Here is a 17,661-nt window from a genome sequence, read left to right as displayed (position 1 = left end):
GCTAGAATTACCAGGTTTTATTTTTTCCTAGTACTCAAATTTCAGCTTCGCCAAACAGTCCAGATTTCTGGAATAACAACTCTTTCCCATGCTGTAATCCTCTCCAGGAGACAGAATTTATCAAATGACATGGTTCCAGGATGTCTCTATCCCAGAGTTCTAAACCACTCACAGAATCATATCTTCTTAAGTCTTAATTAGAATCAAGCAATTTACACACATGCAACATAATCAAAATAGTACATACTATTTCTTTCTCTTGCTGAATACACTTCCTCAAAGAGTTTGTTACTATGAGGTGTTTGAGTACAGTCAGCCCTCCATATCCCTGGGTTCTGCATCCATAGATTCACCAACTGCCAATCGAAAATATTCAGAATAAAATTCCACAAGGTTCCAAAACAGCAAAACTTGAATTTGCTGAGGGCCGAGTGCTATACTGAATCCATGGACAAATGAAGTGATGGTGCAGCCACTGTATTAGGTATTATAAATCACTAATGTGTGTAGGTTACATGGAAATACTATGCCATTTTACCTAAGGGACTTAAGCACCCATGGGTTTTGATATCTAATGGGGTCCTGGAACCAACCTCCCCACTGATACAAAGAGATGACTGTACTGCCCTTTCCAAAAAAACCTGTCTACTAGCTCTGATTCTTGGGTCAGAATAAGGAATTCCTTATTCAAAAAACAGTATTCTGAGCTTGTTCTCATCTATCAACAAATTAAGCTTGTTTTACTCTAAACCTGACTTAGCTTTCTTTGCATTAATCTATTAATACCTCCTATTTGAAACGCCAAACCCTATCTTTAAAATGCCTTACAATTTCCATTATGACTTGGAGAAGAAGGAGAATCTGGGAAAATCAGTTGCTTATTATGTGGGAGGAGATTCTGAAGAGGGCAGATATTTACTTTTGAAGTCATTAAATAGAAAAATGACAAAATGTTCTTTGTTTTGATAATGAACTCTTGTAGGCCAAAACCAGAAAATTCTGAAATTATAATATATTATAATATTGTTCTTAATACATTCAGAATTTATATTACTCTTTAATTTCTTTTCCCTGAGTTTGGGTTCACAGTTTGGTAGAGATACTTTAAAGAAGAGGTAGTTAGTGGGGGTAAAGAGGAAACAGTGTTCTAAATGGCACCTGGAAAAATATGTAACACCTGTCATTTTGATCTCAATGAACATTTAGCTCTCTCTTGAATCTGTAAATACACTAGAGGGAGATGATCCTTTACCTTTTTTATTCTTATCTGCTTGGACTCTCCTATAACATATCTACCCCAGTATTATCATCACTATTCTTAAAATAAGTAGCCCTTCCAAAGATATGCTCTAAAATAAACCCTTCAACATGAGGTTGTTTAGATTGAGAAGAAAAAGGCTCAACTGAGTTAATTTTTATTCATACAGTCATTAGGGAAAATGAGCAAAGTCTTCAGCACTCCCAACCACTGCCTTTTCTCCCTGGGCCTGCTTGCTTAATCCTTCTGATCAACTCTTTAGTTGATTTTAAGGATTGGGTTTTAGGAGATCCTGACATCTAACACAGGTAGAGAATGGCCTGCATGAATGTTTTGGTCCAGGTCTTGGCCTCCAGTCTTATGACGGACTAGTGGAATATTGCTTCATCAGATGCTTGTGACAGGATTGCAGACTCACTCAGGCTTGATACTTGAAGGAAGAGGCAGTTCATTTGTCGAACAGGCATTACAGAAGGTCCCTCTGCAGTTCTTACACACATACTATAAGGAAAAGAGGAGGTTAGGTAGGGAGCAGAAGAGGACAAAGGCAAGTGGATGCATGGGGTACACATGGTCAAATATGGTAAATATTCACTGCCTATTCCAGTACCGACTGTATGTTGCCGTGTGCTGGATGGATTCTGACCAAACACAGTCTCAGGCTACAAAGAAGCTCACACCCTAGTTACTGGATTTAAATGAAAAGCAGCAGTGCCACAGAATTCAAAAGAAGATAATTGTTCATCTGTGTAATCTATTTCCTACTTCTGTTCTTTATACTCACTTTTAGGTGAACTGATTCTAAAATTAGTTTTCAAGTACCCAAGCATACTCCAAATAAAGTGGCGAACTAGCAATGGATTGAGTGGACAGGCTAGGACTCAAAATTCTGCTGAGTATAAATCAAAAGTATAACTTCCTTTTTTTTTTGGAGTCGGGTCTCAGTCACCAGGCTGCAGTGCAGTGGTGTGATCTTACTCCCCGTAGCCTCACCCTCCTGGGCTCTGGAGATTGTTTTGCCTTAATTTTCTGAGTAGCTGGGACTACAGGTGTATGCCACCACACCTGCCTAATTTTTTTTATTTTCTGTATAGACAAGGTCTTCCTATGCTGCCCAGGCTGGTCTCAAACTCCTGGGCTTAACTCATCCTTCCACCTCGACCTCTCAAAAGTGTGAAAATGTAATGTATCATACACTGATATGCTTAATGTTTTCCTGGGATGCTCTACAAGCATGTCCTTTGGGGCATCAGTCCAACAGGAGACAGCTTCCTGCATCCTGTTTATAGGGGAACTGGTCCTTTATAAAACATTGTGTAAACATTTGCAAACACTGAAGCATGGTCAAGTGCTGGGAGAGCACTTGGCCACTATAGCAGTGTCAGTGGTGGCATAGACAGGTCTCCAAGGGTTCTGCATAGAAGGCCGTGAAGAATAGCCCCTGTGAAGTGCTACCTTCATCCCAAATAATTCATCTTCCTGTGGGTGCAGAGGAGTAATTCAAATGATTTTATTTGAAAGCCTGAGAAGAATTTTCCTCTGACGTACTGAAGTTACTTTGCATGTCTTAGAAAAGCCAGAATTAGATGAGCAGTTTCTTCTGTTTTGGAACATATTTCTATAATTACAACTTCCAGTTCTATAAAGGCAGTTCGTCTGTTATCTGATTCTGTGAATTTAAGAGTAGGTCATATTATAATTTACTTGTTAAAATTCAGCATAAGCACATGTGGTGGTGTGCAGGTTGTAATCCAGAATTTGGGCACTGTATCTCTTCCAAGCACTTGTTTTATATGCTCATCTGTACGTAACATTCTCGAGCATCTATTGTGGACTGGGTGCTATATTAGATGCTGGGGAATACTACTGTGAGCAACTATCAAGGGCGCTGGTTGTTTCTGAATATGTCCTTCATTCACCCGCTCTGGGATAACAAGCTGGGAAGGTGCTCAGGCAGAGACCCTTGAGGACCTGGGGTAAGAACAGGTGGTCTGGAGGGGTAGCGCCCATTGCTCTGTGTTCTGAACAGGCTGGAGAACTGGGAGGATTATAGACTTTGGGGCCAAAGACAGATTGGAAAGTGGACATAACCACTTATGACCTGAGCAATGTTGGGAACTGTACTTAAATCTCTGAGTCCAATGTTCTTCATCTATAAAATGACAGCTACACAGGACCTAAGTTCCACAAAGAATGGAGACTGGGTCTACTTTATTACTCTCTCTCTAGCACATGGAACAGCACATTCTACATAGTAAGCACTCAACACATATTTTATTTATTTATAATTTTTGTATCTACAATCATCTTATAATACATATGTAGTCAGTCCTGTTTATTTTAATGGGAATTTACTTATATGAATTACTCTGACTGAAAAAGAATTGGTACCTGGTCACGGCATGATCCCTTGGCTCCTCACCCCTCCTGGCACTGTGAGAAGACACTTTGCACCCTACACGCCCCTGCCATTCCTGGGAAGGGGCCGAGGGTGCAGTGGACATCCCTATGGAGAACCTATTCATTCTGCACCACGGTTACCTTTGTGAGGCTGCCATCTTCCTGGCATAGCTGACACACCTGTGGCTTTTCAGATAGCAGCAGCCGGTCCTAAACCACACAGTGAGCCCGTTAGTGTTCCTTAGTGCCAGAATGTTGGAACTTTTAGAATACTCATTTTTTGGCTACAAAGTTAAAATAACCACACAACAGAATATCTAGAAACTAAAGAAACCCATTACGTTGTAGTCCTACCACCTTAATATAACTCTGATAATACTATCATTATCACCCAGTTTTTAAAATTTTTATAGTAAGGTAACACGTGGTTTTATTTCCAAAAGAGAAAATTCAAGCATATAGAAGTATAAAAAGCCTTATGAGCTGTCTCATCCCCCTTATAACACTCTACCCTCGAGAAGGGAAAGCAATGTTTCGTTTTATATCCTGACAGGTGAATGACAGGGTGACTCAGAGTAGCATATGCTTCCTCATGGGCCTGTCATGGACTATGAGATTCACAAAGGTGTTTTACAACCGTTTAGAGTAGCAGGTTACTAAGTGGCTGAAACATCCTCTCTCTCCACTTCATGTAAGGGAAAACTAGAGGTCAGGAAGGTAAAGAGAGCGAGTGCCCCAGGTCTCGCAGTTTTGCCAGAGACATGTTTTCCAAATATATTTCAAAATGTGTTTGCTGTTTACATAGCAAATTGCTCAAAGCTGAGCTACTTCCCATGGGAGCTCAGGCAATACACATTTGTTCAAAGCACTGTTAAAAGGCTGGTACACCAAGGACTGCACTCATTCTTCTTCCACCCATGCTACCTTGCTCACTGGCTAAGTGTGGCACAGCCAACTTCACAATTTATACAAGATGTTTTAAATAGGAGACTCTGTTACCTGTTCATCCGTAGGGTGAGGCTGCAGCCTACAATGGAGAAGCAGAAACAATAACAAATAGCAATTTAGCCATTGATATCATCTCAATAAAAAGCTTAGAAGACACATACTTTGCCAAACAAGCATTACTGTAGGTCTTTTATAATACTGGGAGCAGCTCATAATTATTAATCTTGATCTCCAAGGACAGAACATCTCGTTTGTTAAATCTATTACTAGAATCTGACCCTTGACATAATTATGGTTCCCGTTTAAAAATAGATTTGTAGTTATATATTACATTCCCTTTTTACTATCAAGAAAATAGCATTTATGTTTCTAACATATAAAACTTCAATGGCCCAATATTTTAGTAGCTTTTTTCTATCTGATATTATGGAAACCTACCCATTACTATATGTCTCTCAAATATTCTTACAATGTGAGCTTTGGCAAATTAATCAGAGAAAGGGAAATGAATAAGACTGTCACCAGAAAATCCAGTCAGGCTGAAATATTTCTTCACGAGATTGAGCTGAGCAAACCTGATCTTCCTAACATGAGTAAAACCTGAACTAGGGGAGAGTAAAGCCCATTCATTTCTGGGTATGGGGAAAACGCACCACACACTACAGTGGTTCCTGTTGTCAGTTGAGTGGTGGTGTGACCACCAGACATGTCCATAGGGTGACCGGGATTTCAGCTGTTTTCTGAACCACACTCCCAGGAAGCCTGGAATATCTTATTATTGCAGCTCTGGCTAGCATAGGTCCTGCAAGTTTCTATTATGTAGTGTAGAGACAAAGGGCTTAAAAACAGAAGATATGCAAAGTTGAGGCCACTTGGGTATGTCACCCTGACTCTCTGCCTCAGTTTCCTCATTTGTAAAGTAGGAATAGACATTATATTTTGTAAAGAGTATTAAATCTTTGTGTTTTTTTGAGTTGGAGTCTCACTCTGTTACCCAGGCTAGAGTGTAGTGGCACACTCACGGCCACCCCAGCGTCAATCTGCTGGGCTCTGGGGATCCTTCTGCCTCAGCCTTCCAAGTAGTGGGAACTACAGGCACACACGCACTACCACACTTGGCTAATTTATTTACTTATTTACTGTAGAGACTAGGTCTTGCCAAGTTGCCTGGGCTGGTCTCGAACCCGCAGGCTCAGTTATTCTACTCTCCTTGTCTTCAAAATGCTGGGATTATAGGCTGACCCACCGAGCCCAGCCAAGAGTATTAAATCTTAAGGGGAAAATGAACGTGAAACAGCCTTTCTAAGCTGCAGAGCAAAATACAGATAGAAGCAAGCACTGTCTTATACTCCCAGGGCCTATATCAGAAGTTTACACTCCTGATATCTCGAGTTAACGGTTTGATTTTGGTTTGGAACGGGGCTGCCCCCGAAGGGCACTTGTAAGTCCAGGCTGGCTCCACGGCCTTTCCAGTTCCTTTCCCCTTGCCCATGCTCATTGATCCTGTTAGATAGGCTATAGTTTAAGTTTAGCTCAGGATAAAACCATGCTCTTTGGAAACCAAGTGAAAGACTTGGGCATCATTCTGCTGAGGCAAGGAAGGGGCACTTGGACTCTTTGCCCGCGTGACCAGCCTACTGCGTGACTGCTTTTCTCCAGGAGCTACTTTGGCTCCAGATGACAGATGACCTCTTTCCTAGGGCAACAAAACCTGGACACTGATGGCTGCCCCAAGTGTACCTTGGACAGTGCTTGCAAAACCTCTCCAGGGTGTCATTCCACATCACTAACCTCTTCCCTCACCTTTTAAAACAGATCTTTAGTTTTAGAGTCACAGCAAAACTGAGTAGAAAGTCTCCCGTAAACATCTTGCCCCTCCTGTAGACTTTTTGTCAACACGCTGCCGCAGAGTGGGGCATTTGTTCCAACTGATAAGCCCGGGTTGACACATCATTATTGCCCAGAGTCCAAGTTTACACTGGAGCTCTGTACGTTCTATGGGTTTGGTCAAATGTGTGATGATACATCTACCTTTATAGTACCACACAGAAGAGCTCCACTGTCCTACAAGCCTCTGGCTCCGCCTGCTCATTCTCCACTTCTCCTAACCCCTGGCAACCAATTTTTATTTTATTTATTGTAGAGACGAGGTCTCACCAAGTTGCCCAGGTTGGTCTTGAACCCCTGGGCTCAGGCAATCCTCTCGCCTCCACTTCCCAAAATGCTGGGATTACAAGCATGAGCCACTACACCTGGCAATTTAAAGAAAAAAACTGTCTCCATGGTTTTGCCTTTTCTAGGATGTCACAATTGGACTGCCTTTATTTTTTAATGCAGTGGCACTATGTAATGTTTTGTTATATTTGTAACCTGCTAAAATACCAAAGTTAGCTTCCTTGAAATCATCCTATGTGCTTCAAAATAGCAAATCAGACGAAGAATTAGGAAAAGGAAAGCTATCCAAGACACAAGAGAAAGGAGAAATAAAAGGTAAGAGAAGTGAGGGTACTTATTTGAAACTTAGCACATAGGTGGAAACAAGTCATACTCAAATACATTTAAGAACCTAAGACATGCTATGACTTGTGCATTATTCTTTTGAAATACCAATGCGGTAAAGGAGAGAAGTAGTCTTTTAAGTGATAATCTGAGTTTGGGGATTAATCAGGGAAGGGTTAGAGGACAGCTGGATTATCCTTCTTTCTTCCAAAATAACCTATGGGTTTGGTTTATTTTACTTTATTCTCACTAATATCTTTATTAAGACAAGTTATACTGTTATTGTTTTCATATTTAAATATTAATTACAAAGGTCGAGTCAAAGTTAAATCATGTCCCCCATAAGGTTTTACTACATGCTTGCTTAGAAATTAGACTGCCTTCATCAATTAATAAAATAAGCAGGTATTGTTAGTTAGTTTTTATTCTATCAAATGTTCTACCAAACATTTGATTTTTTTGTTGCTTTTTAAAAAATTTGTTTTATTTTAAAGACATGGATACAATTCAGGATTAGGTATACAAGTGGTCATCGTAAAGGTAAAGTTTGGGCCTCCCTTTGGTCCCCACTGGGCTTGGTTTAATACATGCTATCAGTTTTATTATTTACTCACTTCCCCTTCAAAATGTCTTTCTGGCATATTAATATTATCAGTCACTGTCCAGTCTGTGTCAATGCCAATATATATCAAAAGCCCCCTCTTTCCCACCGCCCCAAAATAACTGTATATCTTAGTTAATACTTGATTAACAAACACCTGTGGCTTTCTTCCAGGGGCTTTTTTAGTTTAACATTTTCCTCTTGAATTTTGTGCTTCCCATCCTGCCAAAAGAAAACAGCCCGATTTATTAATTATTCCGAATGCTAAACGATGATGTTGCAGACATTTTCTTCTGCAATGCCTTAGAGTATAGCAAAGTAGCTTTTGTTTATAAGGGATCTAAATTTCAAGCATGTTTCCTTATTCTCTGCTGCAAGTAGTTTGTTAACTATTCTGATAAGAGCATGCAACGAATGATTTTCAGAGTAGCTATTTCAATTTCGGAGGTTCAAGTAAAATTCTATTTACTTGCAAAGTTGGCTCAAGGTATTAGTTACTTCTTAGTAGGAGTATAATTCTTTCTCCCCTGAACCAAGGATGGCCACATCCAGCAGACTATGTAATCCTCTGCATATTCAACCAAGTAGATGCCCAATTGCCGACAACTTCTGCAGCCTATAACACTCAAGGAGTTTTCTACTTTGAAGGATCAACATCAAGTTGTGAACTGAATTTCGATCAATACAAGCCCTGCCTGGGCAGCTTTCAGGGATAAATTCTTTCTGTGACCTACACATACACTGCTGTCTGAGGTGAACTGCCACCCATCTGCATCCAAAAGTGGAAAGTGTGTTCTCATATCACTCAAATATCAAGGAACAGATGTCAATGCAAAATTTACCCACCTGGAAACACCAGTGGAGGGTAACTGGAGACTGAAAAACTTAAAGCCTTATTGGAAAAATAGGGTAAGACCGGCCAACGTTGTTTTTTTGAGTTGGAGTCTCACTCTGTTGCCCTGGCTGGAGTGCAGTGGCATGGTCATGGCCACCCCAGCGTTGACCTGCTGGGCTCCGGTGATCCTTCCACCTCAGCCTTCCAAGTTGCCAGAACTACAGGTGTGTGCTACCACACCTGGTTAATTTTTTTGATTTATTGTAGAGATGAGGTCTTGCCAAATGGCCCGGGCTGGTCTCAAACTCGTGGGCTCAGGCAATCCACTCACCTCGGAATCCCAAAGTGCTGGGATTACAGGCTGAGCCACTGAGTCCAGCCAAGACAGGCCAACGTTTTAAGTACACTTTTGTAAGATCTTTTAGATTTTATGTTCACTAAACTAAAATAATAACGACAGCATTCTACATCAAGTGCTTCTTTACACATTTTAAATTATTGGTAATGGGTAACAGATTTCCATGTACCATTCTTTTCTACTCTCTAGCACATTAGCAGACTGCACTCTAGAAATTTTGTTTATTTATTTATTTAGAGTCAGAGTCTCACTCTGTCACCCAGGCTGGAGTGCAGCAGCATGCTCATTAACACTGCAGCCTTGACCTGCTGGGTTCAGGTGATCCTTTCACTTCAGCCTTCCAAGTAGCTGAAACCACAGGCATGTGCCACCATGCCTGGCTAATTTTTTGATCTATTATAGAGACGAGGTCTCGCCAAGTAGCCCAGACTGGTCTCGAACCCCTGAGCTCAAGCAATCCTCTCGCCTCCTCCTCCCAAAATGGTTGGGTTACAGGTGTGAGCCACCATACCCAGCCTAGAAATGTTAAATAAGAAGATTATAAACCTGTCTTGCATCATTAAATATGAAGTGTCTTCGAAAAGTTCATGGAAAATGCATATTATGAAAAAAAAATGCCAAAAGAAAACAGCCTGATTTATTATCTATTCCAAATGCTAAATGATGATGTTGTAGACATTTTCTTCTGCAATGCCTTAGTTAGAGTATAAAGCAAAAAACTTTAAAAAACCCCCAACTTTTTGCACCAAAATAAACTTGTTCCAACTTGTTATAACATGTCCAAACAGGATCTAGTTTGAGGTACTAAAAAGAAGACATTACTTTGCAAAGAGTGTCTCTCACAGAAACATGAATTCTGCTAAAACTGAAGCAAGAACAAATATAAAATTTATGGTGAGCTTGTTTAGAAGAATGGTGAAATCATTGATGCTTTATAATACATTTATGGGGACAATTCCCCAAAGAAATCAGTAGTTTACAAATGAATAACTTAAAAACAGATGAGATGATGTTTAAGATGAAGCCTGCAGTGGTATACTATCTGCATAAACTTGCAAGGCAAAAAATTAATCATGTTTCATGCTCTAATTGAAGAAGACCAACACTTCTCAGCAGAAAAAAATCGCCAAACCATAGACATCTCAGTAGGTTCAGTTTATACAATTTTGACTGAAAAGTTAAAGTTGAGCAACATTTTCACTTGATAGGTGCCATAACAATTGTGCCCAGGCCAGCTGCAGACAAGAGCAGAGCTTTTAATGGAAATTTTAAACAAGTGGGGTCAAGATCATTAAGCATTACTTTGAAGAATTTTAACAGGAGAAGAAACATGGCTTTACCAGTACCATCCTGAAGACAAAGCACAATCAAAGCAATGGCTACCAAGAAGGGGAATATTGTCCAGACAAAGCAAAAGCAGACTGGTCAAGAGCCAAGGTCATGACAACAGTTTTTGGGGACGCTCAAGGCATTTTGCTTGTTGACTTTCTGGAAGCCAAAGAATGAAAACATCTGCTTATTTTAAGAGTGTTTTGAGAAAGTCAGACATAGCTGTAGCACAAAAATGCTTGGGAAAGCTTCACCCGAGTTCTTCTTCACCACAATGCTCTGCTCACTCCTTTCATCAATCAAGGCAATTGTTCTAGGGTTTTGATAGGAAATCATTAAGCTTCTACCTTCCCATCCTAATTTGGCTCCTTTTGGCTTCTTTGTTTCCTCATCTTAAAACATCTTTTTTGGCTGAGCGCACTGGCTCAGCCTGTAATCCCAGAATTCTAGGAGGCTGAGGCAAGAGGATTGCCTGAGCCTGTGGGTTCAAGACCAGCCTGAGCAACTTGGTGAGATCTTGTCTCTATAATAAATTACAAAAACTAGCTGGATGTGGCAGCATGCATCTGTAGTTCCAGCTACTTGGAAGGCTGAGGCGGAAGGATTGCCTAAATCCAGCAGGTGGAGGCTGTGGAGGCCATGAGTGTGCTGCTACACTCCAGCTTGAGCGACAAGAGTGAGACTCCAACTAAAAAAAACCCAAACAAACAAACAAAAAAATCTTTATTTTTATTTTTTTGAGTTGGAGTCTCACTCTGTTGCCCAGGCTGGAGTGCAGTAGCATGCTCATGGCCACCACAGCCTCAACCTGCTGGGCTCAGGCGATACTTCCGCCTCAGTCTTCCAAGTAGCTGATACTACAGGCAAGTACCACCATGCCCAGCTACTTTTAAAAAATTTATTGCAGAGATGAAGTCTTGCTAAGTTGTCCACACTGGTCTCGAACCTGTGAGCTCAGGCAATCCTCTCACCTCAGCCTCCCAAAAGTTGGGATTATAGGCGTGAGCTACCATGCCCGGCCTTAAAACATCTTTAAAGGGCATCAATTTTTCTTCAGTTAATAATGTAAAAAAGACTGCACTGACATGGTCAAATTCCCAGGACCCTCAGTTCTTTAGGGATGGATTAAATGGCTGGTATCTTCACTTACAAAAGTGAAGTTGATAGAGCTTATGTTGAGAAATAAAGTTTATATTTTTATTTTTTAATTAAATTTTTCCATGAACTTTTTGAAGTTCTTTTGTATAAGATATACACAAAGGAGGCAGTTTTTTTTCCTGTGTTTGTCTTTGATAGAAAAAGTATTTCATGCTTTTCTGATTTCATTATTTCCTGGATTCCAGAGAAGACTTTACCTAATTTTAGCTCCCTCACACTACAGGTGCTAACGGTCTCTTCTTCCAAGATTGTTCCAAGTAGAAATTTCTACTCTTGCTCTTTAAAGTACTCCCTTCCCCAAGTCCAGTTCTCTAATTATTCCCATGATAAGTTTCTTGAGTATGCTTAAATTGAAATCCTCATGATTTTGAATAAGGGATACAGAAGCAAATCTACATCTATGAAAATCAGTTAAAGAGGAATACAGAATTGGGGAGGAATTATTATACTATATTATTAAAAATATTAGTCAGCAGCAGAAGTCCAAGAAACACATATTTTTGTTAAAATATCACAATAACTTTATTTTTAAAACATCAAGAGGAAAAAGAGAGTCATTGGGAATGATTAAAAACTCCATTTCCAAAGAGATCGTTAGAGAGAGTATTCTAGAGGTAGTATCAGAATCAGACTTTCATCTATTCACTCCATCAATCGTTTGCCATCTACATATTGGAGGCAACAGCAATTAAGTATGTGATCCATGAAAGAAAACTGACAAGTCTATCAAGGTGTGTCTGAAACTAAAATTAAGTAAATGAACAAGAGAGGAACAAGTATTACCATCTTGGGTTCTGGCTTCTGGGAAGCCTTTCCTGGGATGCTCCTGTTGTTTGGCAATCTTCTTTCTTTTTCCTGTTTTAGTTCTAACTCAAGCTGGTTCCTGAAATAGGTGGGAGAGGAAAAGGATGAAAATTTTGGATTTCTAAACACGTATTTTTTAATGAGAGACACATCCTTTTCTTTTTTTTTTGAGTTGGAGTCTCACTCTGTCGCCCAGACTGGAGTGCAGTGGCCGCTCCCGGTCACTGCAGCCTCGACCTGCTGGGCTCTGGTGATCCTTCCACCTCAGTCTTCCGAGTAGCCGGAATTACAGGCATGCGCTACCACGCCCGGCTGATTTTTTGATTTATTGTAGAGATGAGCTCTCACTGCCCAGGTGGATCTCAGGCAATCCACTCACTTCAGCCTCCCAAAGGCACGGGATTACAGGCTGAGCTACCGAGCCCGGCTGACAAATCCTTTTCTTAAAGTTCATTAATTAAATTTTAGTATATAATAAAAAGTTACCAAATACATATGGACAACCAAGCTTTAAAGTTCTAAAATACAAAAAGACCTGTGACATTAACGTACATGAAATGTGCTTAATCTTCTTTGGATAATGAAGAATGCACTTTGGGATCCCCCAGTGCCTAAAGGTCACTACTCTGAATGTCAGCACTTCATATTAACTATCAGTGAAGAGCTGTGGTCACTGTGCAGCAATAAGTAGGATTTGCTATAACTGAAAAACAGTATTTACACATTTTCAGTAAGATAGAGCGTGAAAGTGTGGACATGATAGTTCCATTTCATATTAGTTAGCTGATCTCTCCTTATAGTTACGTATTCAATCTCCAGTGATACCCTCAAACACTAGTGTCCTTTGTAACTATGTGATTTATTTTTATTCATTTATTTATTTATTTATTTATTTGAGTTGGAGTCTCTGTCGCCCAGACTGGAGTGCAGTGGCTGCTCCCGGCCACCGCAGCCTTGACCTGCTGGGCTCCGGCAATCCTTCTGCCTCAGCCTTCTGAGTAGCCGGAATTACAGGCGCGTGCTACCACGCCCAGCTAATTTTTGATTTATTGTAGAGATGAGGTCTCGCCAAGTTGCCTATGCTGGTCTCGAACCCCTGGATTCAGGCAATCCTTTTACCTCAGCCTCCCAAAGTGCTGGGATTACAGGCTTGAGCCGCTGCGCCCGGCTATTTTTATTTATTCTTAAATCAGCTTTCTCTGGTTGCAAGTAGCTATGTGATTTACATCCAACAAAGGTCTGACTATTTGAAGTCAGTGGTTTCAGCGCAGAAGTGAGTCTCATTTGAGCAAGAATATGGAAGAATGGTTAAGGGCTTGACATCAGACAGACAGGCTTTTAAATGATGGTGGTGCCTTATTAGCTTACCTGTGTGAATTTAGACACATTTAACTACCTAAGCTTTAATTTCATCTGAAAGTGGTGACAATAATATTGCCTACTAATAGGGCTATATGATATCAGGAGAGATTGCATGTAAAATGCTTTTTAAGGAATCTGGCACAAAGTAAGAATTCAGGAAGTAATAACTATTATTAGTGTTATATTGGCTATTAATTACTATTGATCTGGGACCTTGGCCTCTAATTTCCTAATTCTTTCATCACCAAGCATGTTGGCAGGATTTGGGGAATGCTGACATAGGTGAAGTTTTCTAAATTCCAATTCCAGAGAAAGGACATTGCAAAGACAGAGCCTAGCTAGCTGGAAGTCATAAGACCCTGTCTCTTGCTGTGTAGGCTTAGAATTACCCATGACCACCCTGTCAGCTCAAGCTGCCCTCTCTTCACCGCTGCCTGGTGAGCTCTTCCACTTCCAGCTGCAGACTGTTGATCTTGTCTCCGAAGTCCTGTTTGAAGAGCCGGTTGTCCAACTCAGCAGACTGGCGGTCTCGCTCAACCTGGCGCAATCTGGATGTGAGCCATATGGACTTGTGATAAAAAACAAAAGCCGTGGTGGGGAGGAAGACCAAGTTCACAACACAAAATAAAATAACCCAAGGAAATAGGCACAGAGAGACAGAGAGAGGAAAAAAAAAACATTGCAAGACACACGGAAAGAAATTATGGGGGAAAAGGACGGAGAAGAAACAGATTCTAAAGAAACACAAGAGGAAGGTGAACCAGGCAGAGGAAAAGCTGATTTTCCATTTTTTTTTATTCTAGTACTACGGTTTACAGCCATTAGATGATAAACAATAAACATCACTTTTTAGAAAATCCATATCCAAAGCCAACCTCAAGTACACAGTCATTTAAATTAAATCTACTTTTTTGTTTTTATTTCTTAAGATTTGGACCTTTATTCTTCGGTTTTACACACATAACTGGAACTTGTAAATGGGCAACTACCTTTTCATATGTGGTATTATAACATTTCTTCTTGTCCTTTTTCCTAACCATATATATTAAATCATGGGATAGTATACATCAACCCTTCCCCAGGTTTTGGGTTATTCTATTGGGAGAAGCTTTTGTCAGAGTTTAGCTGTCTTTTTCCTTTCCCTCTTCCTCCATTCCCACCAAGTGGTAGGTGACTAAGTGGACAAAGAACTCAGGACTGGGCCTATGTAAGACTCTTCACCACATCTGCTGGAAGATTCTGATTGAGGTTTTCTTCTCAACATCTTATAACCTTGCACCTATAACGAAGCGAGTTTTAGAAGGTGAAACATTTGGGCCTTTACATAATAGAATTTAGAAGCATGCTATGCATAGTCTTTAGAGAGTTATGTTTGATCATGTCTTCCAAATGCTCATAGAAAAGGTGGCTCATCACAAGATTGATGAAATATATATATATAGAAAGAACTTGATTTATATAGGTGCAAAATCATAAGAACTAAAATAAGTTCAAGAGCCCAGGGTCTTTCATAAAGTTGCTCTAAATATATGTTCTTTGACTTGATTTTGGTTCAGATCTGTGCAGGGACATCTAAAGCACACATGAAATCTCTGGTTTTGCCGAGAAGATAAAGAATTTCAAGAGCTGGAAGCAAAAGGGTTATCTTTGTCCCCACCTAAGCAGCTGAAATGCTGCAAAGCATATCAGAATGAGAAAAAACAAATATTTTGTCAAGACCTTTTGAAGGAATGAAGGCTTATGTGAAGCCTACCTCCCCAAATCAAGACATTAAAAAAAATCAAAGTATTTATAGGGTTATTTACAATGTAAAGCCTAGAAAGGGTTAAATCTGTAATCACTCAGAAAAAGAAGCCCTGCTAATATTGCTTGTGGATATCTACTGGGAATCTCTACTTTTGTACTAAATAATAATAAAGAATATAAGTTTATCGCGTATCTATTTCCTACTCTAAAATGTTTTTCTAGCTCTAATTAATTCAATTATTATTTTCCCGGAACTTTTAGCAACTCCCCATCTGAACAAAAAGTAACAGGAAACCTTAAATGTTTCCAGGTAAGAAATGACAGGAACAACATTATCATTCCTGTCTTTACCCTGTTCTCTGGACTCCAATAGGAAAAGCAGGATAGATATGGAAAAAGTGCAGTACACTTTTTTCTTTAAAGGAGAGTGTGTTTTTATTAAATGTTCTCTCCAAGCCACCTAAGTAGGAAATGAAATTGCAGAAAAATGGCAGAGGTAGAAGATGACAAATATTAGGAGGGTTTTCCCAAGCTTCCACATTATTATGTTATCATAAGTTACCTAATTACTAATTTTATCTCTATGTGCTTTAAAGAAATAAAGGAGGCTTTTGGTTTTTTTTTTAAAGTCACTAAGGCAAAAAAAGTTGCAAGCAATCTTGGTTACTGAAAGTAGAACAGTAATGAAATATTAAGTACTTATCCTTGGCTTGGGGATTAAACCTATATAACAAAAGTGAAAAGGGGTCATGGCCTAAGAGACACAGAACTACTTTAGAAGAGTCCAAGTTCACATGGTAGTTACCTCTAGTTCATTACACTGCAATGGCAAAACAGGTTTGCTGATACAGACATGAACAACGCACCTAGAATCTGATATTATCAAGGATTAGGTTGTAAAGGCATCATTAATATATGTACAGAGCTTCATTTCCCTAGGCTTCTTAAAAATGGTATTTATTTATTGGTCAACTCAGAAGTAATTTCTCAAAGTTTATTTGGCATTTAATTATGAACTTATACCAAATTTTTTTTTCCTAGAGTGAAAATAATAATAAGAAAAAACCCCAACCTATATTTTAAAAACCTATACTGGTTTTTTAAAAGTCCAACCAATTCAAAGTCAACTTTTGGTGACATTTTATATAGAATCAGAGCTTAAATTTAATAACTTCCAGATTTCTTCCTTTTACAATTAAGTTGTAATATCGGACTTGCAAGGTGACCAACTGCAAAATGCCTAATGATGTTTTGGGATCAGTTTATTTGCTGCACTATTTAAGGTCTTTGCCTGTTTCACCAAATCCTTTTCACTAAATAAAATAAAAATGAAAATGAAGTGAAAGGAGAATGAAAAAATGGATAAACAGGAAACACAAAAATAGCAAGAGAATATGTTAGCTTAAAACTTGAAGAAATAAGCCAGTGTTTCAGTTCTGTCTGCTTTAAATTCCAAGTCAAAAAAACATTGAAAAATAATTTGATACATTTCAAAAGCACAATTTGTGAACACTAAAACTGGTTTGTTATATCATAAACATATACCTGTTTATGAGCAAGTATATAACTTTCTTTCCTAGGTAAACAGATACCTTTTTATTTATCAGTCATACCTGAGATTTCTAGCTTATGTTAATTTTTGAGTTAACATTAATAATAATATGCACTGCTGTTCAGGACCCTCCCCTTGTTAAGAATCATCTGAATAAAAAAAGTTACCTATTCATCCATTTATTCACGTATCTACTGAATGAGTGCCTTGTACATTCAACACTGTGACAGAGCCACTGAGAGAGCTTAATAGATTAGGTAACTAACCTCAAGGACCTTACACTCTCATTGGACAACCAGATACACATATAAAGGGTTATGAGGCAAAACAGACAGTGAGAAGGGCCGTCAGAGGCATAGAAAGATAAGGCTTGGGGGAATTCCAAGAAGGACAGTTCATTTACCGATGGGAAGAGGTGTTAGAAGATGCTTTGGGGAGGTGGTATTTAGTCTAAACATAAGCAATGTACCTGAAGAACAACGGAGTGGGAAGAGGAAGGACATTTCTAATTGGGGGAGCAACTAAGAAAGGAATGGATGGGAAGTATGTCTAGGGACCAGTAGTTTAGTTTTGCTCAGTTGCAAGAAGGGTAATGTGTGGGTATGCTAAGGTTGGAAACATCAAATGACCTTGGGTGTTGTGTCACATTCAATCTTGAAGTCTCAGTCATTTCTCTTGGCTGCCGAGCCACCAAGGAAGAAACTGGTGGTTTCGTACAAAGAAAGAAAAGAGTAGTATAGGGAGAAGATGAGCTTTGGGCAGACTGAACTGTAGGTACAAGGAGAAGACAGTTGGATGGGAACTCAAGACT

At 39.5% G+C, this 17,661-nt stretch overlaps 1 protein-coding gene across 5 annotated transcripts in view; it reads right to left on the bottom strand.

Moving 5' to 3' along the window:
• Positions 1-1,399: 1,399 nt before the first annotated feature.
• The window catches only part of RUFY3 (RUN and FYVE domain containing 3), an 81,594-nt gene continuing 65,332 nt past the window's right edge, over positions 1,400-17,661 (bottom strand). For 3 of the 5 annotated variants that reach the window (XM_008063212.2, XM_008063213.2, XM_021715109.1), the window contains one exon: positions 14,330-16,611. In XM_008063212.2, coding sequence (XP_008061403.1) covers positions 16,539-16,611 — 73 coding nt within the window. In that variant the 3' untranslated portion in view covers positions 14,330-16,538. Of the gene's footprint in view, positions 1,760-3,799; positions 3,869-4,657; positions 4,686-7,863; positions 7,929-12,169; positions 12,270-13,980; positions 14,101-14,329; positions 16,612-17,661 lie in introns of those variants that run through there. The other 2 variants (XM_021715107.1, XM_008063216.2) reach the window with 1 other exon arrangement.

This window comes from Carlito syrichta, unplaced genomic scaffold (assembly GCF_000164805.1).
Source record: "Carlito syrichta isolate Samal-C Ts95f unplaced genomic scaffold, Tarsius_syrichta-2.0.1 Scaffold306677, whole genome shotgun sequence".
Classification (NCBI taxonomy): Eukaryota; Metazoa; Chordata; class Mammalia; order Primates; family Tarsiidae; genus Carlito; species Carlito syrichta.
This window is presented reverse-complemented; position numbering and strand designations above follow the sequence as displayed.